Source organism: Ovis aries, chromosome 24, assembly GCF_016772045.2.
Source record: "Ovis aries strain OAR_USU_Benz2616 breed Rambouillet chromosome 24, ARS-UI_Ramb_v3.0, whole genome shotgun sequence".
NCBI lineage: Eukaryota > Metazoa > Chordata > Mammalia > Artiodactyla > Bovidae > Ovis > Ovis aries.
Window position 1 is genome coordinate 35,798,619 of NC_056077.1, and position 26,468 is coordinate 35,825,086.

The 26,468-nt window shown below is 50.3% G+C and overlaps 1 protein-coding gene and 1 long non-coding RNA gene across 6 annotated transcripts in view; one reads left to right on the forward strand and one right to left on the reverse strand.

Annotated features, from left to right (window-relative positions):
- Window positions 1-21,583, reverse strand: part of COL26A1 (collagen type XXVI alpha 1 chain) — a 166,641-nt gene extending 145,058 nt beyond the window's left edge. For all 4 annotated transcript variants that reach the window (XM_027961592.3, XM_042239808.2, XM_060406001.1 and 1 more), the window contains exon 1: window positions 21,288-21,583. In XM_027961592.3, coding sequence (XP_027817393.1) covers window positions 21,288-21,445 — 158 coding nt within the window. In that variant the 5' untranslated portion in view covers window positions 21,446-21,583. The remainder of the gene's footprint in view (window positions 1-21,287) is intronic.
- LOC105604782 (uncharacterized) lies at window positions 19,940-25,868 on the forward strand. Of its 2 annotated transcripts, none has more exons than XR_001024362.4 (2): window positions 19,940-20,100; window positions 24,992-25,868. It is a non-coding gene; the product is annotated as an uncharacterized LOC105604782 (long non-coding RNA). The 2 variants fall into 2 exon arrangements; XR_009598418.1 differs by lacking the exon at window positions 19,940-20,100 and adding an exon at window positions 20,442-20,715.
- The last annotated feature ends 600 nt before the right edge of the window (window positions 25,869-26,468 follow it).

Below are 26,468 nucleotides of genomic sequence, written 5' to 3' on the forward strand. Positions count from 1 at the left end.
ATGAAAAGATGCTAACAATCACTAATCACTGGAGAAAGAAAAACTAAAACCACAATGAGATACTATTTCACACCCATTAGGATAACTATTATCCAAAAAAAAAAATTACAAAATAACAAGTGTTGGCGAGGGTGTGGAGAAATTGGAACCCTTTCACACTGTTGTTAGGAATGTAAAATGGAGCAGCCACGATGGAAAACAGTATATTTCCTCAGAAAAGTTAAAAATAGAACCACCATATGACCCAGCAGTTCTACTTTCAAGTATCTAGCCAAAAGAAATTTGTACACCCATGTCCCTTAACAGCGTTATTTACAACAGCCAGAAAGTTTGGAAGAAACCCAAGTGTCCATCAACAGGTAAATGGATACACAAAATATGGTCCATCTATACAATGGAATATTTTTCTGTCTTTAAAAAATGAAGAAATTTTGGCACTTGCTACAACATGGATGAGCTTTGAGGACATTAAAAATAATAATAATAACAGGGTCTCCTGCATTGCACGCAGATTCTCTACTGTCTGAGCCACGACAGGAGACTGAGTGAAGTAAGTCCGTCACCAAAGGAACAATTCTGTATAATTTCACTTACACAAGGAACCCGGAGTAGTCAAAACCATGGACACAGAAAGCAGAATGGCAGACACCAAGGGCTGGGGGTGCGGGCAGGAGGAAACAGGGAGTCAGTGTCTAGGGGGTGTACAGTCTTTGTCCTGCAAGAAGAAAAGGGTCTGGAGATGGATGGCGTCGATGGTTGCACAGCAATGAATACACTCAATGCCGCTGAACTGTACACTTAAACGTGGTTAAGGTGGTAAGTTTTAAGTTGTGTGAATTCCATCACAATACAAAGAATTAAAAATTCAAAACCTAGAAGAAAAAAAAGGGGCTATACATGATTTCTGTCTTTCTGCTTTTCCATATTTCCCAAATGATCTATGATAAATATAATCGGGGGGGAAAAAAAATAAACCTTTTTTGAAAGAAGATGTGTCAGGCTCCTTTCACCTAAACATCTGCATTGGCCACCAGAGCCCCAACCCCTGCTGCTCCCAGGCCTGCCAGGCCCTGGGCTTCCATCAGCTCCCTCTACCTGACACCAACATTTGGTTTCCATTCTCAACTCTTCACATAATTCTTGGAGATCAGCTCCTGCCGGTTTCAGGTCCAGCGGAAAGAAAGCGGCCCTTGGGAGGGTCGGCTTGCATCCCATGTGGGTGCATTTGGCTGGGCCAGCCCTGAGCTGTCTTGCCCAGACACCCCCTGAACCCCCAGAGCCCATCCATCCTGCCGGGCTACCCACCCACTGTCAGCGGGGCAGGCGAATTTCCTGGTGCGTGGTAACCCAAGCCCTTCTCTGCTCCCCACGGGCATGGCCCAGGCTCTGTTATTAATCTTGGGGCAGATCCTATGTCCAAAGCTGAGACAGCTGTCCCCACGTGCAGCTGCCCCAGGCCTGCAGGCAGACAACTTCCAGCCCTCCCACCTCCCTGCCAACAGCCAGGCAGGGAATTGATCTTTTTCCTGCCAAACCCCTTGCTCATGCAATGCCTGGACCCTCACACCGCATCAGAGTCCACCCGGCCCCCCTGTTCACTCCCTGGTTCATTCCAGGCTAGAATGTAACTCCAGGATCCTGAGTTCCAGAGCGACTTAAACTTCTCAGCCTGGAAAGTAAACACTGCAATGTCCAAGTTGGGCTTGCCACGGCTGAATCAATGCTCAGCCATGGGTTACTTGCTGGGGCAGACGAAGCCATCAGGGATGGGGCTCCTGACCCCAAGAGGCTCACAGCCCAGGTGCAGAACAAGAGCATGAAATAAGAATAAAGCAAGCCAGACAGGACCTGGGGAAAACAGCCCATGGCAGACTCGTGGCCAGGTGCTCCACTATCCAGAAGGCAGCACGACCCACCCCAGGGGCCACCGTTCACGCTAGATTCCAAGCGGAACACACGGCCCCAATTCAAACTCACTGAAAGCTTCCACAGGAACTGGTTAGGTCCCATTTCACAGATGTGTAAACTGACGCAAGGTAACTGGAACTTGCCCACAGCTAGATGAGGAGCCGAGGTTCTGACACCAATTTGCCTTTCTCCAAAGTACTGAGTATTAGGTCTATGCTTTTGGGACTATCCACCACAGTCCAGCTTAGCTGAAACTTTATAAACTGACCTGCCCAACTACTCACAGATGGCCTATGCCCACCCAGCCTGAACCTATTTGGCTTTATCACCTATTTCTGACTCTAAATGGACAGGTTCCAGGCATATTGTGATAACCAAGGCAGACAATCCCAGGCTCCAAGAAGCTTCCCTGCTAGAGCATGCCAAGATCTGAGGCACTGATGATTTGGCCTTCTGTATTACCTGAGACACAACTGTGACTCAGTCTTACATGTCCCTGTGATTTCATCACCAGTGGGCATGGAGGGACCAGAGCTGCCACACACAGCCAGTCCCCAGTCCTTATGAAGCAACTGGACAGGGACTAAAATGCAGCTGGCACCGGTCTGTAACAGGATGCCATGCCAGTCTGAAACACTGCTCTCTGGTCCTTGGGATGCTTTGGGACACCTGAGGTTTGGGGCGGGGGGAGTGGACACCATCTACCTGGGATATCTGTGTGGAAGGACATAGGTTCATGTTCTTGCCTCTGTTAATCCAGATGGCCTTTGGTTTTCCTTTTAACCAAACTTCCCAGCACAGGACAAGTTGGGCAGGGGAAGGGAGGAATTCACACACTCTCCACCCCCAGCTCAGCATTCACCTCCTCTCCCGTTTCAAACAGATACTGGCTTTGTTAGACAGAAAGAGATAGACCAAACAGAAGCTGACAGTTCACAGTCTAGGACCAGGGCGCTCTTCAGGAAGAGTAAGTGGTTGCTGATGGGGGAGGAAAGGACAGATGGGTGATTATGGCAGAATAATTTAGCCTCAAATCAGAATGATTGACCCTACGAGGAGTTGAGAAACCACAGTCCATTATTAGGCTGTTTGTTTAATAAATGGGGGGATGGAGGGGAGGGAGAGGTAGGTGGATCCTAGGTCCTCTGACTCCAAAAATATTCTACCTATAAACCGAGGGGTGAGGTGAACATATCATCATCTTTGCAGACAAGGAGAAGAAGAGGGAGCAGAGAAGATGATTCTGGGTGAGACCAAACCACACAGCCTGCTTTCTTTTCTCTCTCCTCAGAGCCCTCTACCTCATCATCCTTCGTGAGAAAGATGAAACCCCATTCTTCCAACTCAACCAAGATGCTGACTTACACAATGACAAACACACAAATACACACACATACACATTGGAAGACAACAGGGTTCTCTACCTCAAAAATCCTACAGAACCAGCTGAAGAACCATTAAAACATGTTTTAATACCTGAAGGTAGCAGTATATAAAACCAACCAGCTCCAAATCAAGTTTTCCTATTTGCCAGATATAAACATTTACAAGTGTCAGGGAACAAACAGAACACATTCATGACCGCAATAAAAACTACAAAATGCCTAGGAATAAATCTAACAAGGTCTGGATAAATGGAGCAGTGTTCCTTGTTCTTGAAAAACATGCAGTATTATAAACATTGAATTCTATTAATCCACTAAGTCAACACAGTCTAGATCAAAACCCCAACAGCAGGTTTTATAGAACTAGACAAGATGATTCTGAAATTCACCTAAAAGAAAAATGTACAACACATGCTAAGAATATTTTGATAAAGATGAACAGCGAAAGAAGAATTGCTCTATCAACTATCTAACAAAATTGCTAATTGCTCTATCTAATTGCTCTATCTAATTGCTCTAACAAAACAACGAATAAAGATACAGTAATTAAAATAGTGCGATTTCTGGCACCAGATCAGATTAAGAGTTCAGGAGAAAAAAAAAAAAGCTATGTATATAGCAAAATTTAGCATGCAACTAAAAAAAAAGCATTTCAAATTATTGGGAATAGATGGATTATTCAGTAGAAGTATAAGGGGAGATTTGGGGGAAAAAAAACTAAAGTTAAATCCCTACCTCACAACCTATGTAAAAACTTAGGTGGGAAGTCATGTCTTTATCACAACTCTTCCCATAAGACTGAGTCTTAACAGGCTTTCGAAGCTCAAAGACACTTTCAATCTTAATACTGTCTGAAATCTAGGATCAATACAACTCTCCAAGGCTCCAACTGTCTGTCGTATCATTCCCTTTGCATTTTCATTTGTGTGATGGGGGGCAAAATAATGCCCAGTCCCCAAAAATGTACTTATCTTAACCCTGGGAACCTGCAAATATGTTATCTCACATGATGAAAGAGACTTTGCAGTTGTGATGAAATTGAGGATCTTGAAGTGGGGAGCTGAGCCTCAGTTATCCAGGTGGGCCCAGCCTAATCACAAGGGTGTTATAAAATGGAGGCAGGAGAATCAGAACCAGAGATGGGGCTGGAGAATGCCCTTTGAAGATGGAGGAAGGAGCCAGAAGTCAAGGAATGCCAGAAGCCTCTAGAACTGAGGCAGGAGGCAGACCGGCCCCACCCCCACCACTACCACCCCCGTAAAGCCATTGGAGATTCACTTCCTGTGGCCTTAAACTCCCCTGGACTGGGGACTGGCTGTGTGTGGCAACTCTGGTCCCTCCATGCCTACTGGTGATGAGAAGAGCAGGACAGTTAAGGGAGGTGGCTGGGCCCCGCCCAGACCACGTGTTTCTCATTCTCCAAGTCAGGAGATCTCCCCAACCACACATATGCAGAAAAGGCTCCTTGGAGGTCAAAAGGGGAGTGATGCCAAGGCATGTCCTACCCAGACACCTTTTTGGTAAAATCCATCTTAGCTAACAGACGCATGCTCACACATGGTAGGATCCTGGGATGAACCAAATGTGGGCTGTGAACCAGGCAAATCAAAATGATTGGCCAAAGGAAAACCGGAAGAAATGCCCCATAACAGTAATTCAAACTGCCGTGAGGGCACAGCTCAGCAACTCTCTCTCTCTGAATCCACCCATGCATCCATGCACACGTGCTGTACCTGTTTTCCCTTTTAATAAATAATTTACTTGTTTCACTACTTTGTGTCTTTGTGGGAATTCTTTTCTGCAAAGTCCAAGAGCCAGGGCCCTTGTCACTGACCACTGGTCTAGTGGTTAAGATTTGGCATTCTCAGCACCTCAACCCAGCCTCAGTCTTTGGCTAGGAACTGGAGCCCTGCTCCAAGCTGCAGCAGGCTGAGGCCACCTGAGATCAGAAACTGGAAAAAGCAAGGAAATGGATTCTTTTCCAGAAGGACCAATCCTGCGAATACCTTTCATCCCAGTGAGACCCGCTTCAGACGTCTAACCTTGAGAACTGTAAGATAATACATTTGGGCTGTTTTAAGTCACAAAGTTCATGGTCATTGGTTACACCAACCGTAAGAAACTAGTACAGCTTGCAAAGCGGTTAGTCCTTTCCTGGATGCTCTCTGTAATCCAGGCACTCTGCAAGAACCTAGAGATACAGCAGGGACTCTTATCCTCAGAGGACTTGTAGTCTTGGACAGCTATTAACTAGTTATCAATCAATTAATTATAGGATTGACTTACAGTTATCATGAAATTCTAAGTATGAGAGTAAGCTCTGAGGGCATTTAACAAAGGACCTCTGTTGCAGGAAGGCGGACCCATTCCAGGGCCCGAAACTGGGCTCTTGTCTAACACTCGGAAGTGAATTGTCCGAGGAGACACATGTGCTGACAAAGCGAGAGATTTTATTGGGAAAGGACACCCGGGTGGAGAGCAGTAGGGTAAAAGAACCCAGGAGAACTGCTCTGCTGCAAGGCTCACAGTCTCAGGTTTTATGGTGATGGGTTCGTTTCCAGGTGGTCTTTGGCCAATCATTCTAATTCATTGTCTTTCCTGGTGGCGCACACATCGCTCAGCCAAGATGGATGCTAGCGAGAGGAATTCCGGGAAGTGGACGGACATGGCGGTGTCTCCTTTAGACCTTTCCCGAACTCTTCCGGTTGGTGGTGGCTTATTAGTTCCGTATTCCTTATCAGGATGTCCTGTCATAAAACAACTCATGCAAATGGTTGCTACGGTGCCTGGCCAGGGTGGGAGGTTTCAATCAGTGTGCTTCCCCTAACACCTTGAGGGGGTGGCAGCAAAAGGTTCCCTGAAGATGTGATGTTTAAGCCGATCTCTAAGCTTTGAGCAGGAACTAACTAGGCTAAGAGAAAGCAAAGACTGGTCAAGGCAGTGCAAAGGCCCTGGGGCAGGAAGCAGCTTGAGATTAAAGGGTAGCCAGAGATGAGCAGAGCACCCAGAGAGATAAGAAGCAAGCTAGGCAGGGTCAGACTGTGCTCCCTCCAAGCCCCTGATACAGGGGTCTCTCCCATTTGTTCGGCTGCCTCTCCAGGAAGGCACACTTTCGTACTTCTTACATGAAGACTTTCAGGATCTGAGCTAATTGTTATCATCACCCAAGGGACAAAAGAGAGAAGGAGCCTGGCAAAGCCTGAAGAGACCCAGGAACTCATGACCCCCCAAATAGAGGGTATCTGGGTAGGTTGAGACTTCTCAGAAGGGAGAATCAGCCACGTAGCCAAGTCCATCACAGAGGGACAGGAAGAGGTACCTTCGGACTCCCCAGATAAGCCCTTGCAGGAATGACAAAAATGTCAGATGCCAGAGGCAACTGGTGGGGGTGCAGACAGCTGGAGCCAAATCAGAAGGAAACTGCCACCCTTCTCCCCAAAGGCCCTGGGGCCTCCGGGGGGCCAGCAGCAGTGGCAGGGTCAGTGGGCAGCCTGTAGCCTGCAGCAGGGCCTGATTCCAGAAGCTACCTTCTGGGGAAGAGGAAAGCCTGAGCCTTCACGAGGGCTCCAAAGCACAGCAGCCCTTCAGCTGGGCCTCCCTGAGTGCTGGGAACTAGGGCGCTTCCCAGTAAATGCCACAGAGTCCCATACCTTCCAGAATGAGGAAAGGGGAGGGGACCATACCTTCAAAGACAAAAGATGTTTCCACTGCAAACCGCAGCCAGGCATGGCCGCAAACACCACGTGGGTGCGTGCGCGTGCGCGCGCGCGCGCGCACACACACACACACACACACACAGTAAACATCCAACCTTCTGCAAGTGTTGGTGCCCCTGGTCTTATTCAGAGGGTGGACTTGGGCCAAACAGAGCTGCAGAGCTGGGGCCCTCGGCCAGTAAGCAGGCCACACTGAGTAATAATTAGCCTGCATATTTCACAAACACGTTCCTCATTTGATCTCAGCCCAATCCTGTTAGTTTCACGTTACACGTGAGGCACTGAGTCCATGAAGGGAAGGGCTGGCTTGACTGTGGATCCCCTGGTCCCTTCTCCCCGATCCTGGGGCCACATGAGGCCCCCTCAGCTGTCACATTCCCAGGACATGAAGCTCCTCAGAACTCCTCTGCCTCTGACTCACCATGGGCACCTCCGGACTCCAGACCCTCCAACCTGCTCCCCAATCATATTCCAAGGGCGACCCTCAGTGCTCACTCCCCACCAGTGGCTGAGGTTCTGCTGGGAGTGAGGGTGGGCCCCGGTCCTTCACTCTTGGCCATGAAGACCTGAGCAAGGTCTAAGGGATTCAGAAAAACCAACTGGCCTCTCCCTTCTCTATTTCTCTGGCTCCACTACAGCACCAGTGGGGGCAACTGCAGCGTGAGGTTGCAAATGACTCCCAGAAAGAGGTCCTCTGCAAAAGGTGGAAGCTGCCATAACCACTGAGGCATTTAACCTTGACCCACTAGGCCAGCCTTCCCCAGAGCACAGCATCCGGGACCCCACCCAAATAGCATGCTCCCCCAAAAATGATCTGGTGGCCATAGACGTCTGCAAACCCCTGCTTCTTCCCAAGCTCTGCAAGGCCCAGCAGCCGCTGCCTGCTCTGGGAAAACCTTTATCACTTCATGGGGCTGCACAGAGTGTTTACTAGATATCGTTCCAAGCCCTTTGTGAATATAAACTCACTGAAGCCCCAGAATGACCAGATGGAGGAAAACACTGCGACTGTGCCCATTTTACAGATATGGAGACTGAGGCACAGAGAGGTCAGATGACTCAGTCAGGGCCGCCCAGAGCCGAAATTCAGAGCCAGGCTGCCTGGCTTCAGAGCCTGCTCTTCACTCCCTCCCTCATTCTGAAGGAAACTCTCAAGCTTGGTTCACGAGCATTTCCCAGGCTGCTTCTCATAACTTCCATTAACACCTGACAGAACAAGCTTGGCAACATTAGTCCGGGCGGCAGGGGAGCTGGCAGAGGTCAGCAGTCAGCGTGGCCAGCTCTGACCTTCCCACCTATCACTCTGGAGGTGGCTAGGGGTGGGGCAGACGGAGGCCCAGGAGGTGGGGGCCCCCCTGCCTCTCGCCCGAGTGTTACAAAATTAACCTGGACTGGATCCAGCTCCTCTCAAGGTGGTCTCGTCCAGGCCACCAAAGAACCATTTCGACCCTGGGATGTTTCTGGGAGGCAGAGCAAGGAAGAACCAGGCAAGGAGGCTGGGGACCCCCTGATTCTTCAGAGAAGAGAACAGTGTGCTGTGTGTCTCCTGCCCAAGGATCCACTGCAGGATTCCCGAAAATCCTCTAACAGTTAGTTATTGTTACTCGATTCCCCCGCCCCAGGCAGAGTTGGTCCGTGTCCAGCTCGCACACTCGAAGCGGCAATGAAGTGTCGGACCAGCTCAAGCCAAGAGAAGCCTGGAGTCGTGTTCTTATTGCCATAGGAATTGTTTCTCTGGGAATGGATTTTAAAATAACAGAGAGGCTGGTGGGGCGGGGGGTGGCGAGGGGTGCGGTGGGGAGAGGAGACAGCGAGATGAAGGGCAAGGAGGTGCAGAAAATCCGGGGCCCTGAGGGGAAGGCCTCACCAGATATTCACATTCAGGCCATTCTGTGTGATTTCCACCCACTCCTACTTCAAAGCTGGCTCAGATGGTAAAGAATCTGCCTGCAATGCAGGAGACCCAGGTTGGATCCCTGGGTTGGGAAGATCCCTTGGTGAAGAGACTGGCAACTCATTCCAGTATTCTTGCTGGAGAATCCCAGGGACAGAGGATCCAGGCGGGCTACTGTCCCTGAGGTCGCAAAGAGTTGCACACGACTGAGTGACTAACACTTTCACTTTTTCACTTTCCTACTTCAGAGGAAGAAGCAGGAGCCCTTAGAGCAGGATGACCTCTGTGGCCCCCCTAAACACGGCTTCTACAGCTGGTCGGTGGGGGCAAAGCGCAGACAAGGACCTCACGCCAGGACCTCTTAGAATGACAGAGCTGCACGGGAGCAGAGGCCACCCCCTCAGCTTCCCGGAGGTCGGAGATCAAGCCACTTGTTTATTCACTTGCTCAAAAAGCAACCGTGGAACACCTGATACGCACAAGCCTGCCCTAGATGTTAAAAATACAAGTATCTGACAAAAAGGTGTGTAACGCCATGCCGCGTTGCTTTTCAAAGCTGAGAAAACACTGTGGAGCCTCTGCCAGGTTCCCGGGAGCCAAAGAGCCAGCTACCCGCCCTCTCGGGCCCTGGGCAAGGCCAGGAGCTCGAGGCTACAATCTGCTCCTGCTGGTGCTCCATCCACCGAGGGGCTCGATGCTGCCAGCCGCACAGACTCTGGGCACTCCTGTCTCAACTGCATCCCTACCGCCCCAGCCCTGTTTCGGGGTTCCTGACACGGTCCGTTAGCTGCTCCTCTCCTCTGGCTCTTTCTTCTCTCCCATCTCCTACACACCAGTAAAGCTGGCATGGGACCCACTGTGGCCAAGTCTTGTTACAAAGCCCAGGTTCCTTGGGGTGGCAGAAAAGAGGCTTCGCCCTCAGATTCCGAAAGGCCCACCTGCTCCACACTCCCAGCCCTCAGGCAGATGTTTTGTTGCCCGATAATGTCCTTCCCAGTCACTGCAGAGAACACCTCCGCTCACCCTACAAGACCCACTTCAAAGGTGACTCTTCTAGAAAGACCTTGGCATATAGCCTTGGTCCACCAGGCCAGTGTCTCCTAAGGTATGGAGTCTGGAATGGGCTTCCCCGATGACTCAAGTAGTTAAGAATCTGACTGCATTGCAGGAGACACGGGTTCAATCCCTGGTTGGGGAAGATCCCCTGGAGGAGGGCATGGTATTCTTGCCTGGGAAATCCCACGGACAGAGAAACCTGGTGGGCCACAGTCCATGGGGTGGGAGCACACACACACAAGCAGAGTCTGGAACATCATCCCAGCCAAAGGATTCTGTGGCCTCCTAGGTTTGTGAAACCGCCCCCCTTCTTGGCACTCTTTGCAAGGTTAGCACACTACACATCACAAGCATGAACAGAATGTTTATGACATATTTCTCAAAGCACTTTTAATTTTCACTCACCTAAGCCTAACAGCCTGACAAAGTAGGTCTGATCACTCCCACTTTACAGAGGAGAAAACTTAGACATAAAGATGCCCAAACACCCATACACCTAGCTTCCCTAAATGGGCACTTGCTCACGTGCCCCTTGCCTACCTGATCCACTTTGCACCCATTTGTGTCACAGCAAATTCCGCTACTTGCTCTGGGGGCTTCCCCAACCCGCCTCTGAACTCATCAAGGGCAGAGGCCAAGTCTGAACCAACAGTCATCTCACTACCCCAGCACTAAGCATGCAGTAGGTGCTTGTTAGTGGCTTTTTGAAGGTAAGACTCCAGGCACCGTGGATCCAGTGGCAGGGACAGGGCCCATGAGTGGGCGGAAAGGACCATCCACTCCTGTGGAATCAGCAGAGAGCCTCTCCCATTCAAGGCTCAGGGCAGAGAGCCCCTGCCCCCAAGGCTCAGCCCCCAGCTCCAGCCTGCTGACTGACCCTGACCATGGGCTGAGAAGGCTGGGTGGTTAAACTCCCAGCTTGGATAAGTTCACGTGGGTGGGTGGCAGACAGCCCGGCTCGCGGCACAGGCTGGCTCATGCACTCAGCTCCCTGGTGGACCAGTCAGAGCCATGCTGAGGAAACAGGTAAGACAAAGGATTCTATCTTCAGGAAAGGAGAACGGGAAGTGAGTTCTTGGTACAAAGCCCACAGGCAACCACAGATACAGGAGGCATAGGAAACCGCCCAAAGAGAGGGAACAGAGCAATCCTGGAAGACTTCCTGAAGGAGGGGGGTTTGTGACCGCCCCAGAAGAGGGTGGAGCCGAGATATGGGGTAGGGAGTGGGCAGGACAAGCGCCTCAGCTCAGCAGAAACAAGAAAGAGACTTCAGAGTCAGAGATGAGCCTAGAGGATGAGGCATAGGAACTGGGAAGAGGGGGCTGGGAAGCCAAAAGACCCCTGCATTTCCCCAGAGCAAGGGGTCTCTCATTGCAGGAATCAGTTTTCTGAGTCTTGGCAAGCATTTTTTTATGAACTAGATAGAATACAATAAAAAAGAAAGGATCACATATGGTAACAGTAAGCACGATTTTGTGAAACTTATTTCAAGGGTGTGTGTGTGTGTGTGTGTCTCAAGCACCATATAAAAGGTATTTCCTACTATGGGTCATGATGAAAGAATCTAAAAAAAAACTCTGTTCGCCATGCAGTGCTCCTCAAACCTGGCTGCATCAAAGAAAAGAAAAGAAAAAAAATAAAAAAAACACTTGGGGAGGCCATTAGAATCAGCTCTCCAGGCCTTAGACTTCCTGAGTCTGCATGGGTCTGGTTATCCAGTTCTTCAGTCTCCCCAGTTCATCCTGATGAGCCAGTCAGTGCCCTGCTGTTTAGGGGATGCTGTATCGAAGAGCAGCTAAATAATCTGTGGGACGTAGTGCAAACTGAAGTTACGGGACCCCTCATTCAAAGAGCTGGGTCAGTAAAGATGGTAAATACTATCTACTATCTCTTTCTCAACCATTTGTTCAGTGTTTCACGTGCGTTCCTTTACGCACGGAGACCCTCGTGGTTAGCAAGGGCAGACCCCTCCCTGCAACTCCACGGGTGAAAGTGCACACGCACGCCACCTTTCCCAGTAACCAGCGGGCTGGAGCATCGCCCAGGTCAGGGGCAGGGGAGTCAAACCAGGCAACTCCCCTTCCCAAAGGCCCGTCATTATACAGCGCATGGGCACCCTTTCAGGGTATTACCATCTCTCCCCAGGACATGCCAGGATCAGGGTCTGCCCTGCTGAGTCGCCCCCTAAGCACACTATGGCACTGCCAGCCCAGGGCGGGGACTAAAGCTGCCATGCCCCACTCCAGGGTGCCACAGGGTGCATGCACCCAATCCCAGCCCTCTCGGAGTGCACATCCAGGCTCCAGCCAGAGGCAGAGGGTGGCAGTGGTCACTGGGCAGGGGTGTAGAGGGGGAGGCCAGGTGGACCTGTGATGCCAGAGGGTGGGGAGTGAGTAGCAGAGAACAAACACCAGGGAGGTGGTGGGAGGTGTTGAGAGGTGGCTCATGGTCAACACTGAGGATCAAGTCCCTGGTGCGTCACGGTCCCATCAGACTTCCCTTACAAAGCACGAATTCAAGGCTAATGAGCATTGAGAAGTGGGAGACAGCACTGGAGACAAAGCCCTGAGCTCCAAGTGTGGGCCCTGCGAAGCACTGCACCTTGGTCCCTGCACAGGTCCAAGGGTCCTGCCTGGGAAGCAGGGGGAGGGAGGCAGGTGGGAGGCCCGGAGGAAGAAGGAAGAAATAGCCCAGCTCCAGCACTGTCAGCATGTCAGGGATCAGACCCTTTCCAAAATCTTGACTGGCCAGAGAGTTTCTAAACGGAAAACCAAAAGCAGTCGCAAGTTCTGAACTCCATCCTGTCACTTCTTAGAACAGTGTGAAAATCAGTAAAAGCTCTGAAGGTCAGGCCAGAATACAGATGTGTTTCTAAAGGAGCCAGAACAAAATCCCTGTGAGCCACCTTGGACCCTCCTTCCCCAAAGCTCCCCGTCATCTCTGGAAGGGATCTCTGCATCCCCAGCTCCTGCGTGTCCCATGCCACTCGCCTGCAAAGTGACCCCGGGCAGGACCCGCATCCGCTCTGAATTCGCAGCCTCAGTGGGTCCTTGGTGGATACACTCTGGTTCACTCCACACAACTGGCAGAGCCTGACTCTATTCCTGGCCCTGGGCCAGGCCCCCAACAGGCAGGTGACGTCCCTCACAGTCTAACAGGGGACCAGGAAGAGCACGCGGGGTGGGACCACCTGGACGCAGACGGCTTAGCTCAGTCACCACGACCTTCTGTGGCAATGGTCTTCTGGGGAAAGGCCATCCAACTTTTGAGGATTTGGGGTACACGCATCCTTGCTCCATCCCCAAGACTCATTCCACATCCCCCCAAAAATGCTTTAAACCTGGGCAAGAGGAGCCCCATCCTAGGCAGTGAGCTACTGCAGCCCCCGTCTGGCCCCCTCTGGCCACATCCCACCCCACAGAGCAAGGAGACCATGGGGCTGAGGGGATATGACCCCCAGAGCCCAGCCCCACTGAGAGCAAGTGTGGGTACCCAGGGGCCCAGAACTCCCTCCCCGACACACTCAGGCAGGAGATGCGGCCAGGTGGCAGTGGCTGGGTGAGGAGCAGGTGGTGGGCTGGATGGGAGCATCCAGGCTGTGTGGGTGAGGCCGGACCAGGGCGAGCTGTCCGGGGCACAAGGAGGGAAGAGAAGGGGGGGTCTTCCTGCGCCGCCAAGTCCCCGCACAAAATTCACGGAGGCAAGATTTCTAAAAGTGAGCCTCAACCCCCCACCCTCAGGTCATTAGCAGGATGTGTTTGTCAAGATCAGTGACAGAATTTATTTTAATAGTTTATAGCAAAGAGTCAAACATGACTGAGTGACTGAACTGAACTGATAGTATTAGACCCTCAGTGTCCAACTCTTTGCAATCCCACGGACTGTAGCCTGCTAGGCTCCTCTGTCCATGGGATTCTCCAGGCAAGAATACTGGAGTGGGTAGCCCTTCCCTTCTCCAGGGGATCTTCCTGACCCAGGGATCAAACCCAGGTCTCTTGCATTGCAGGCAGATTCTTTACCATACATACATACACACATACAATGTTCAGCTTTCCATCTGTGACCTCACAAATGTGAGGGGTGGGCGGAACTGACTGGGGGCATTGGCCAGGGAAGGCTGTTTTCATCCCCTCCCCAAGGCCATTTTGACCCAGCATCACTGAAGTGTCATCTTCAAATACACCCCAAGAAAAACCTGCTGATGGGAATACAAAACAGTATAACTTCTAGGATACTATCTGGCAGAATTATGCCCGTATTTACCTTCTCACTCTGAAAGGCCACTTTTTAAAATGCATCTTAAAGAGGCATTGGCAAAAATGTGAAATGAGGGGCTTTCCTAGTGGCTCAATGGTAAGGAATCCACCTGTCTATGCAGGAGACACAGGTTCGATCCCTGGTCCGAGAAGATTCCACATGCCGAGGAGCTACTCAGCCCATGCCTCAGGGCTTGGGAGCCGCAACGACTGAGTCCACACACCCTAGAGTTTGTGCTCCGCATCTAGAGGCCACCATAATGAGAAGTCCTCGCCCTACAACTCAAGAGCAGCCTCCGCTCGCCACAAGTAGAGAAAAGCCTGTGCGGCAGTCAAGACCCAGCACAGCCAAACACAAAGGTTTTTAAAAAATTTAAAAACATGAAACGAACAACTCACAAGGCTATTTACCGTGGCATTACACGTGACACAAAAGGTTAGAGTAACACAATGTCTGTTAGTAGGGGCTCGCTGAAAAAAACTACAGTCGTTGGCACCACCAAGCTACAAACACGAATGCAGGCGAGATGAACAGTCTGGAGGTGGATGGGGCTGACAGGTAGGCCACACTCAATGTATTTAATACCACTGAACTCTATACTTAAAGATGGTTAAGACGGTAAATTTTATGGTTTATGTAGCTAAAAAAATTTTTAACCACAAATTTTTAGATTGTGAAAAACAAAATAAATGCAGAAAGCTACCTATGCCTTGATCTAGCGCAGTCTCGACAGTCCATCGTGAAACAACAAAGCTGAGCGCCGAACAGTATAGCTAGTACACCACCTCTGTATAAGACTTAATTGCTCGGTTGTGTCCTCTTCTTTGTCACCCCATGGACTATAGCCCACCAGGCTCCTCTGTCCAAGGGGATTTCCAGGCAAGAATACTGGAGTGGGTTGCCATTTTCTTCACCGGGGGATCTTCCTGACCCAGGGATCGAACCCTCGTCTCCCACAAGTCTCCTGCATTGCAGGCAGATATTTTTTACCGCTGAGCCAGGGGAAAGCCCTATAATCAACAAAACCTTAAACAAGGAGAATGCTATCAAGGCCTAGTTTCTTCAAAATGAATTGAGAAGAAAAGAGAGAGGAGGAAGTGAGAACCTGTGAACAGTGGTATTCTGGTGGAGGTTTAAAACCCAACGCTCCAGGAGAAAAAAAAAAGTCATGTCCGCCAGTACTAGTCAGCTTGGGCTGCCTTATCAAATGCCACAGACTGACTGGCTTAGACTCCAGACATTTATTTCTCAGATCGGGAGGCGGGGAAGTCCAAGATCAAGGTGCCGATTCAGTTCCTGATAAGGACTATCTTTTTGGCTTGCAGACAGCTGACTCTGGGGTCTACACATCGGAAGGGAGAGTGAGAGAGGACACTCTAGTCTCTCTTCCTCTTCTTATAAGGACACTATTCCCATCATGGGGACCTGACCCTCATGACCTCATCTAAATCTTCATCTTCATAATTATCTTCCAAAGGCCCCATCTCTAAATGCCATCACACTGAAAGTTAGGGCTTCAACATATGAATTAGGGGGTGGAGAGAACATAAGCATTCAATCCATAACACATGATCTTACAAGATCCACCGGAACAACTATGAAACATTCTTGCCCTCCCCCACTCTCCCAAATTAAAGATCTTAAATCTAATCAAACATTCACACCTAATCTCTAATATAGATGAGATACAGGGGATAGTGGATCAAGTTATTTACACCACTTGGGAGTAGCCAGCCAAATCTAGAACTTGGGATCCTACAGGACAACTGCCCTTCTTCACCAAGTTAATGGCAGAAGGGGAAAAGCCTCCTTTTAAAGAAGAGGATGATTTTGGTCACTGCCTCCTGTAAGAACCGGGCATGGAACAACTGACTGGTTCAAAACTGCAAAAAGAGTATATTGTCAGCCTGCTTATTTAACTTATATGCAGAGTAAATCATGTCAAATGCTGAGCTGGATGAATCACAAGCTGGAATCAAGACTGCCAGGAGAAATAACAAAAACTTCACATAGGCAAATGATCCCACTCTAACGGAAGAAAGTGAAGAGGCACTAAAGAGTCTCTTGATGACTGTGAAAGAGGAGAGTGAAAAAGCTTATTTGAAACTCAACATTAAAAAAACTAAGATCATGGTATTCAGTCCCATTACTTCATGACAAACAGAAGAGGGGAAAGGTGGAAGCAGTGACAGACTTTATTTTCTTGGGCTTCAAAATCACTGAGGATGGTGACTGCAGCCATGAAATTAAAAGATGCTTGCTCCTTGGAAGAAAAGCTATGACAAACCTAGACAGCATATTAAAAAGCAGAGACAGCACTTTGCTGACAAAGGCCCATCTAGTCAAAGCTATGTTTTTTCCAGTAGTCATGTACCGATATGAGAGTTGGTCCATAAAAAAGGCTCAATGCCGAAGAATTGATGCTTTTGAGTTATGGTGCTGGAGAAGACTCTTGAGAGTCCCTTGGACAGCAATGGAATCAAACAGGTCAATCCTAAAGGAAATTAACCCTGAATATTCATTGGAAAGACTGTTGCTGAAGTTGAAGCTCCAATACTTTGATCGCCCGATGTGAAGAGCCGATTCATTAGAAAAGACCCTGATGCTGGGAAAGATTGAACCAAAAGGAGAAGGGCATGGCAGAGCATCACTAACTCAATGGACATGAATTTGAGCAAACTCCGGGAGACAGTGGAAGACAGAGGAGTCTGGCATGCTGCAATCCATGACCTCGAAAACAGTTGGATATGACTTAGTAACTAAACAACAAAGAAGAGGTTGTTCTGTCTTACAGTCCTGTCCGACTCTCTCTGACCCCATGGACTGCCACACGCCAGGCTTCCCTGCCAAAAAAATTAAGACAAAAAAAGCAGTGAAGACAGCTGGTCCATGCGAAGCCTTCCTCCTCCTACCACCATTTTCCAGAGCAGCGAATTCTAAAGTATCTGAGAATTCTTCTTAGGACTTGGCTTTCCACATTGATTTCCTTCAGGATTACCTGGTTTGATCTCCTTGTAGACCAAGGAACTCTCAAGAGTTTTCTCCAGCACCACAATTCAAAAGCAGCAATTCTTCGGTGCTCAGCCTTCTTTATGGACCAACTCTCACATCTGTACATGACTACTGGAAAAACCACAGCTTTGACTATCCAGACCTTTGAGTATATGGAGCAATTACTCAAGGTTGGAAGATCAAACCTACTTATTTAACCATCCATTAGCTTACTGTATAACCTATAAACACCCAGCCCTGCAGCATGTGGTCTCCCTTTGTCCTCAAGCCTCACACCCTGTACAAGAGGAACAGGTTTACGGGACGCAAGCCATTCTTCAGGGCAAAAGCAAAAGCAACTCTGTCCCTCGCCCCTGCCCCATGACCCCACCCTGTGGGTATATTCATTCCTTCCTCTGCTTAAAATCTGGGCAGATCTTCACCACTCTTCTGGTTTCTCTTAGCAGAACATTCTCACTCCAAGAATTAATATTAAAACTCTTATTCAAATTAAAACCTCTCCCTCCCCAGCTGAGAACTGTGCACCCAGAATCTCTCTGGTCTTCACTCATGCTCTGGTCACTCACTGCTATGCTGGACCCTCTAGAGTTGGATACAGACATGAGGAGGTGATAACAGATGAGACGTCTAATCACCATCTACGAAAGGGAGGGAGGGAATGATCAGGGGAGGGAGACAGGAAGGAGACTGAAATACACAGGCTGGTGGTTCACATGGTAAAGAAACCGCCTGCCGTGCCAGAGACCTGGGTTCAATCCCTGAGTTGGGAAGATACCCTGGAGAAGGGAACAGGTACCCACTCCAGTATTCTGGCCTGGAAAATTCTTAAAACTGTATAGCCCATGGGGTCATGAAGAGGCAGACGTGACTGAATGACTTTCACTTTCACTTCAAAGAGCTTCACCAATGTGTTAGCCTTATTCAGGTCCAATGGAAGGACAAGGGTGTGGAGCTGGGGGCTCCATCCTTATGCAAGCCTCCTGGTCAATTAATGTTACATTTCTCTTTAGCTTTTACTTGGCATCTGAACCCTCTGTGGCTGACAAAAGTCATTAGTGGCCCAAACACAGGGCTGCAAGATTTTACTGGAAATGGGTCTCTAAGGAATTGATGTCCTCTTCTTTCTGCCAAACTAGCTTCATCCGAGAGGCCCACGCTGGGCTTGTAATGGAGGTGACCAGAGCAGAGCACCCCGGCATAAAAAGCAAGATGCACCCAGAACATGTCAGACCCAGACGCCCAGTCCAGGAGGGCAGGCACAGGCACATACACACACAGAGAAAAGAGAACATGGGACCAATAACCGTGAAATAAGAGAAGATCATTTGTCAAGAAACAGCCCTGTCACCCTGCCCATCAACTGAAACCAAGCCACTGTAAACATATGTATGGAGCCAAGCAGAGGCCAACGCTGTGAAGAGCCCGGTGCCAAACGCTGTCCCCAAGCCTTCTGCCGCTGGAGTGAATCAGATTCAGAAAGTGTGACACCCGCCCACAACTCGCCCAGACCCGACTCTAGTGCCTGCAGTGCCCACGCAGGCCTTCGGGTGGGAAGGCTCAGTCAGGCTCCAAAGCAACTATCTCAACATGCCCCAGGCCTCCTTAACACCTCCCAGGGACCCATTTGGAAACCCATTTTCCACAGTCATCCAGTTCCTCCATGAACGTAATATACCTTCTCCCTGCTCCCATCCTGGTGGAAAGAGTTCTGCGAGATGACATTTGTTTGGGACTCTTTTTATTGGTGCCAAAACCATCCTTTCCAAATTATCTCTGGAAGTCCCCGAGTTCCAATCTACCAAACGCCAGAACCCACATCCCCCATTCACTGGCTCCCTGCATGGACTTCCCATCTGGTCCCTCTCAGCATGCACAGTCCAGGCTGCAGGAGCCTTTTACACCTCCCCTCCCCAACCCCAATACACACACACACACACACACACACACACACACACACACACACACACACATTTGAATTACAAAAGTAATACATGGGTATATGCTCCTTGTAAAATATGCAAACAGGACACAAGCAGACAGAGCAGGGGTGGGGGTGGAGGGAATGGGAGTTCTCTTTCACTCTCTCCTCTGACCTGGTCAAGCCCAGGTCTCTCCATGCGGGAAACGGCCAAAAATGGTTTCCTACCAACTTGATACGCGCTCCCCAGGTGGCACAGTGGTAAAGAATCCACCTGCCAAAGCAGGAGACACAGGAGAAGTGGGTTCAATCCCTGGGTCGGGAAAATCCCCTGGAGGAGGAAATGAAAACCCACTCCAGGATCCTTGCCTGAAAAAATCCCATACACAGAGGAGCCTGACAGGCTACAGTCCATGGAGTCGCAAAGAGTCAGACATGACTGAGCACACACACTATTATTATTACCAACTGTATACATACATACATACATATATATATATATACACACCTACATATAGATTGAATTTTTCATAAGTGAGAGTTCTTAAAAATATCATTTTTCAACTTGAAAAACTTAGTTTTTAAAATATTCTCCTGTGGAAGTGTGCAGATTCCACACTACTCTGGGTGTTTGGAGAATAATACTAATAGAAGCCTTGGGTGAGCATTTCCAAGCAAAATGAAGGAAATTAAATTGCATGCAAAATTTTCCAGAAGTACTTTTATATGCTCTTCTGAGAACCGGCTTGAACCAGGCATGCAGTGTACCGACACAACACTTCCCGGTCTCCTCAACACAAGGCTCTGCCGGAATTCACCTTGGCAGCCCTGCCAGGCTTGGGAAACACCAAGGAGGACAAAAGAACCGGGACTTGTCGCTTCTTGCCTTGCTCCGTAAACAATAAGCCCCGTGGTACCCTAGAAAGCACAGGATTTGGAGAAAGAAGACAGGAGGTGAGTCCTGAGTTGCCACTGAACCTGGGGACCTCTCTCGGAGCCCATGTTTCCTCGGCTAAAGAAAAGACAGTATTATACTCTAATCGCTAACCCTGGGGTGGTTTTAGGATCAAAAGAGACGGCTGGCACCAACGCAGGATGTGTTCAAGAACGGTAACACAGCTGTGTGAGTCGTAATTACTATTAAATGGGAAAGGCTAAATTCGGGCGAGTTGCGCAAACTAAAAGACTTGGCAACTTCTACTCGCGGGCTCACGCGTTTTCTGGGGGGATCCAATCACGGATTGAGGAGACGCTGCCCGAACCGTCCTGGGGTGGCCAGCGCGCCACCTGCCGGCAGAGGAGGTGGCCGCGGGAGCGTCCCGGCACCGCGGGCTCGGGGACCCAGCTCCCTCTCCCAGGCCGCCGCGGACTCTTGCGATCCGAGCCGGGTCCCCGTTCCCCGGTGTCTGGGGAGTCGCAGCCCAGGCTGCTCCGCGGGCCCAGCCCCAAAGGCCGGACGGGAGTCGCCCCTCCGGTGTCTCTGGCGGCCGGCGTGTGAGTGGGGGGCCCGAATGCAAGGCCTTGGCGTCGCGGGAACCTGCTCCCCAACACAAAGCCGCGGCCGCGCAGGTGAGCGCGGCGGAGCCACGTGAGCCGGTGAACTTGCAGGAACTGGGCCACCGAGCCCCGGCCCGCCACGGTCGCCCGCCTCCGCGCACCGCCCCCCCCGCAGGTTTGAGCCGCCTCCGCTCGGATTCGGGAGCCGAAGGGGCGAAGGTTCGGAGAGCAAGGAAACGAAGGGGGTTGGATGCGGCCAGAGACCACCCCAGTCTCAGCCCCGCACCTCCGGTCCCGCGGCCCCGCGCCCTCAGCCCCCACAGTCGGTGCCCCTAGCACGCGATCACCCTTGTCCTCACCCCCCAGTCCTCGACCGTCCTGCGCCCCCAGCCCCCAATCCCACCCTCCCAAGCCCCAATCTCCACCTCCGCGCCCCCAGCCCCGGACCGCCCCGAGTCCCCAGGCCCCCAGTTCTCAACCACCCGGCGTTCCCTGCCCCGGCCGCCCGCGCCCCCAACCCCCAACCCCCTGATCTGCAGCCCCTAAGCCCCCACCCCCGCGCGCCTCCAGACCCCGGCTTCCCCGAGTCCCCCGGGCCCGCCGCCCGCCCCCCCCACCCCGCACCCCCGCGCCCGGCTACTCACCGGCGGCCCCCGTAGCCGCTGCCGGGGGAGCCGGCGCCCGGGTCAGGATAGCCGTGCTGCTGCAGGGCCGCGGCCGGGAAGGGGTAGAGGAAGCCGGTGGCCAGCGCCGACCCGCAGAGGCAGCAGCACGCCCAGGGCAAGAGCAGAGCCAGCTTCATCTTGCGCGGCCGCCCGCGGGGACCCGGAGTCCCGGGCGGGAGGACGGTCTGGAGCGCACCGGCGGCCCCCGCCGGAGCCGAGCGAGCGCGCCGACGAGAGAGCGGAGCCGGGGTCCGAGCTGGAAGTGCCTGGGGGGCGCCCACGCCTCTCAGGGCCGCCTTTTCAAATTCGGCGAGGTGGGCTCTGCGCCGTCAAAGGGGGCGTGGGGCTTTCTCATTAACCCTCGGCGGTCCGGGGCCGAGGAGGCGCCATGGAGGCCGAGCCGGGGGAGAGGGTGTTCCTGCTCCGCTGGGGGTCCCGGGAGCCGCGCGCCCTGAAAGCCAGACCTTGTGCCTGGGTCCCTGCACACAAGCTCTTTAGAAACCTCCCAACCAAACCTTCAGGTCGCAAACCTTCCGGAGCACCCACCCTGTTCCTCGCGTGCTCACCTGGGCAGTGTGGTTTAATCCCTACAGCATGGTGGTCTGTATTAGGTGGTGCCATTCCCATTTTTCAGAGGTACAAACTGATGCTCAAAAATGTTAAGCAGGAAAGATACACGCTCCTTGTCCAAGGCTCTTTGAACTAAATCTTTTCACATCCAGATGTCTGCAGAATCATCTCCCATTTTTACCTCCAGACTCTGTCACCTGCCAGCTATCTAAGCCAAGAAGATACTTTGGAGGAAGGAGGCATTCCGTATGGGGTGCAAAGTTGTCCCTAGACTCACAGATTTGTGAAGCATCATATCTGGGAAGGAGCTGGGGGAGGACATGATACAATCCCACCTTTTACAGGTGTGAGAACTGGGTCCCAGATCACACACTGAGCCCAAGGCCAACATGACCCCAAGTTGGTGTTTTCTGGACCCTGTTATCCCCTCGGGGCTTGTACCCAGCACAAAGGGCCAGTGGGAGCTGAAATCCAGCCTGTGCCCCACTCCCCAGGTTGACATATTTTTCCAGTTCTCCCCACAGCATCCTAGGGGCTGGCATCCTGAAGCTGGCTCTAAGCCTGCTAACAGTGGGAAGCTCCTAGTTCCTAAAATGCAGGTAGGAGTGGAGAGAAGCCATCAAGTATGTGACCCATTTTACAGAAGAACTGTGGGATTGTTGTTAGAAGAAGAACAGGAAGGTGCTGTTGAAAATGTGGAGGGAACACGCAGGTTCCATACTCTAACCCTCCTGTTACATATCTCAGTGTGTCTCCATATATACAATTCCTATATGTACCTTCTTGAGGGATTCCCCAACTCAGTCGGTAAAGAATCTGCCTGCAATGCAGGAGACCTGGGTTCAGTTCCTGGGTCGGGAAGATCCTCTGGAGAAGGAAATGGCAACCCACTCCAGTATTCTCGCCTAGAGAATCCCATGGACAGAGGAGCCTGGTGGGCTACAGCCCATGGGATGGCAAGAGGCAGACACAATTTAGTGACTAAATCACCACCACTCTCATGAGTACAAGCCCCAAGATTTTACATCCAGTCCTCTTCACCCTTTCCCTAAACTGCTCATCCTTATCCACTCAATTCCCTCAAATCCTGCCTGGGCTTTTTGTCTTATTTTTTTACTGTTTCGTTCAATTCAGTCACTCAGTCATGTCCAACTTTTGGCAACCCCATGGACTGCAGCACGCCAGGATTCCTGTCCATCTCCAACTCCTGGAATCTACTCAAACTCATGTCCATTGCGTCAGTGATGCCATCCAGCCATCTCATCCTCTGTCATCCCATTCTCCTCCTGCCTGCAATCTTTCCCAGCATCAGGGTCTTTTCCAATGAGTTGGTTCTTCGAATCAGGTGGCCACAGTATTGAAGTTTCAGCTTCAGCATCAGTCCTTTCAATGAATATGCAGGACTGATTTCCTTTAGGATGGACTGGTTGGATCTCCTTGCAGTCCAAGGGACTCTCAAGAGTCTTCTCCAACACCATAGTTCAAAAGCATCAATTCTTTGGTGCTCAGCTTTCTTTATAATCCAACTCTCACATCTGTACATGACTACTGGAAAAAACATAGCTTTGACTAGATGGACCTTTGTTGGTAAAGTGATGTCTCTGCTTTTTAATATGCTGTCTAGGTTGGTTATAGCTTTTCTTCCAAGGAGCAAACGTCTTTTAATTTTATGGCTGCAGTCACCATCTGTAGTGATTTTGGAGCCCCAAAAAATACAGAAGTTTTTTTTTTAAAGAAGATTTTAAATCTACTCTCACTGTTTCCATTGTTTCCCCATCTATTTGCCATGAAGTGATGGAACTGGATGCCATGATCTTAGTTTTCTGAATGTTGAGCTTTAAGCCAACTTTTTCACTCTCCTCTTTCACTTTCACCAAGAGGCTCTTTAGTTCTTCACCTTCTGCCATAAGGGTGGTGTCATCTGCATATCTGAGGTTATTGATATTTTTCCCAGCAATCTTGATTCCAGCTTGTGCTTCATCCACCCCAGCATTTCACATGATATACTCTGCATATAAGTTTAAAAAGCAGGGTGACAATATATAGCCTTGACGTACTCCTTTCCCGATTTGGAACTAGTCTGTTGTTTCATGCCCAGTTCTAACTGTTGCTTCCTGACCTACACACAGATCTGTTTTTTATTTCCTTGGCTGCATCAGGTCTTACTTGTGGCACATGAGCTTCTCTAGTTGTGGCACATGGGCTTGGTTGCCCCGCACTTGTGGGGTCTTAGTTCCCTGACTAGGGATCAAACAAATGTCCCCTGTATTGGAAGGCGGATTCTTAACACTGGGCCACCAGGAAAGTCCTGTGCCTCAGCCTTTCAAATGGGACTTCCACACTTCCCAAGTCCAGAGTTTCCAGCTAGGAATAAGGATGCACAGAGTCCATCTCTGAGTGGACAGCCCCCTAATGGGAAACATCACTTGGACAGAGGACCACTTTCTTCATCTTGCCTTCCATCCTTTTCTCAAGGCTTAAAAGATTTGGAGAATTTGGGTTATCAGGGAATGTTCAGTGCCTCCCCCAAATGGAATCTGAACTGTGTTCCTTGGGCTGTTTTCCAACACCCAATAAATGATGAGGTCATCCCTCCCCCCCACCAGGAATTTGTGAGCATCTGTCTTCTTCCTCTCTCTCCTTCACTTGCATAATGAGACCTTAAAGACCAGAGGAATTCCACGTTGCTATAAATTGGCTTTATGCTGTAGGCATCGCAGCAGAGGAACAAGAGTACACTTTTTATCTTAAACTCACTGTTCCGGTGCCATGGGCGGCACCCAAGCTAGAGGGACCAAGGAGAGAAAGCGATAACACTCTTCCATAGCTGCATGATTCTTTTAGGATGAAAAGCTTTAGGGAAAGGATTAATACATCCCAGAAACCTCAGGACTAAGCGGTTGGTTGAGTTTGGTCCTCTGTTTCACCTCTAAGACAAAAAGTTCACTCTGGCCCCATGAATGTGTATTGAGAAACTTCTGCATGCCCAGCACTCTGCTGGGTGCAGTGAATGCTCTAAGAGAAGCAAGTACCCTCAGGGTGCTTACGTTAGTTTTTAGGAAGAGTTAAAATAACTGGGTTTTTTTTTTTTGTTTTATTTTTTCCTTCAACAGCATGGACTTCCCCGGTGGTCTAGTGGTTGATAATCTGCCTGCTAAAGCAGAGGGCACAGATGCAATTCCTAGTCCAGGAAGACCCCACAAGCCGTGGAGCAGCGAAGCCCATGTGCCCCAGAGCCCGTGCTCCGCAACAAGAGAAGCCACCACGATGAGAAGCCTGTGCACCGCAGCTGGAGAGGAGCCCGCACCCGCAGCAACTAATGAAAGCCCACGAGCAGCAACGAAGATCCAGCACAGCCATGAGTAAAGAGAGAACTTTTTTTAAACCAGCTGGAAGTCGGGACAAATGCTCTGATAATAAGAGAAGATTCCATTTAGACGGCAAGGGATAAAAATGCAAAGACGCTGAAAATCAAGAAAAGAAATGTGATATCACACAGGTCACTCAGACCCAGAAGCCCCAGGTCTGCTCCTGGTGCCCCTGATGACTTGCTGGGTGACCTAGAGTAAACCCGTTCCCTCTCTGGTCCTTCATTTGGAAAATGAAGAGTGGACTGGCTTGTCTCTAAAGTCTTTTCCAGTACCCACTCCCCCCCTCCTCCAAAGAGGCCATGGGAGCCAAGAAGAATGGAGAAGAATTCTCCATTCTTAGAATGTGTGGTATCACATGGAATGCGTGGTATCACATTCTAACCCCTCCCTCACCTCCAGAGGACACCAGGTAATAGGGTTCAGTTCCAAAGGGTACCAGCTTTGTGACCTTGGACAAGTTACTTAACCTCTCTGAGCTTCTACATCTGTAAAATCAGAATAACAGTACCCAATGTATGGATTTGCTAAAAGAATTCAGTGAATTATTCACACAAAGTTCTTGGAATCATGTGCCTGATGCATTGTAATGTTCAATAAATCTTAATGGTTATTATTTGCAGAGCTTTGGTGAGGGATTAAAATTAAACTGTGCCCCCCTCTTCCCTTCTCAAACCCCCAAACGGGCTCATAACCCAGGAGTGCTGGGAGCTTTCTTAAAAGAATCTGGAGCCTGGGATAAATCTGGTGTATCTTTCTCTGTGGTCAACAATTTAAAGCAAAACTTCATTTTAAAACAAATACGGGAACATCATTGAGTAGAATGTGCCATTTGCATTATTTTTCAAGATTAAACATAATTGGGGGTGGCAGCAAGAATGGGGAAGTTTGAGCAGCCTTGAAATAAAGGGCCTTCTGGTGTCCTCAGAAAGATCCAGGGACTCCTCAGAGTCTAGCCACCCCAGCGGGTCTCTGGTTCACGCTCCACACAAGTACTCATCTCTGTATTTCTAAACTATGCCCACGGCACTCACCGAATACGTGTTAAAGCCTCACGAGAGGCAGAAGGCACTGCTCCCAAGAGTCCGAGAAGTCAAGCATTAAAGCCTTGGAGTTGGTATACAGCTCGTACTGCTGGCTCCCTCTCCCTAGTTCCGTGGCAATCTTGGGGCATCACCTAGCCCCTTGCCCCAGGATCTCAATAAAATGGAAACTGGACAGA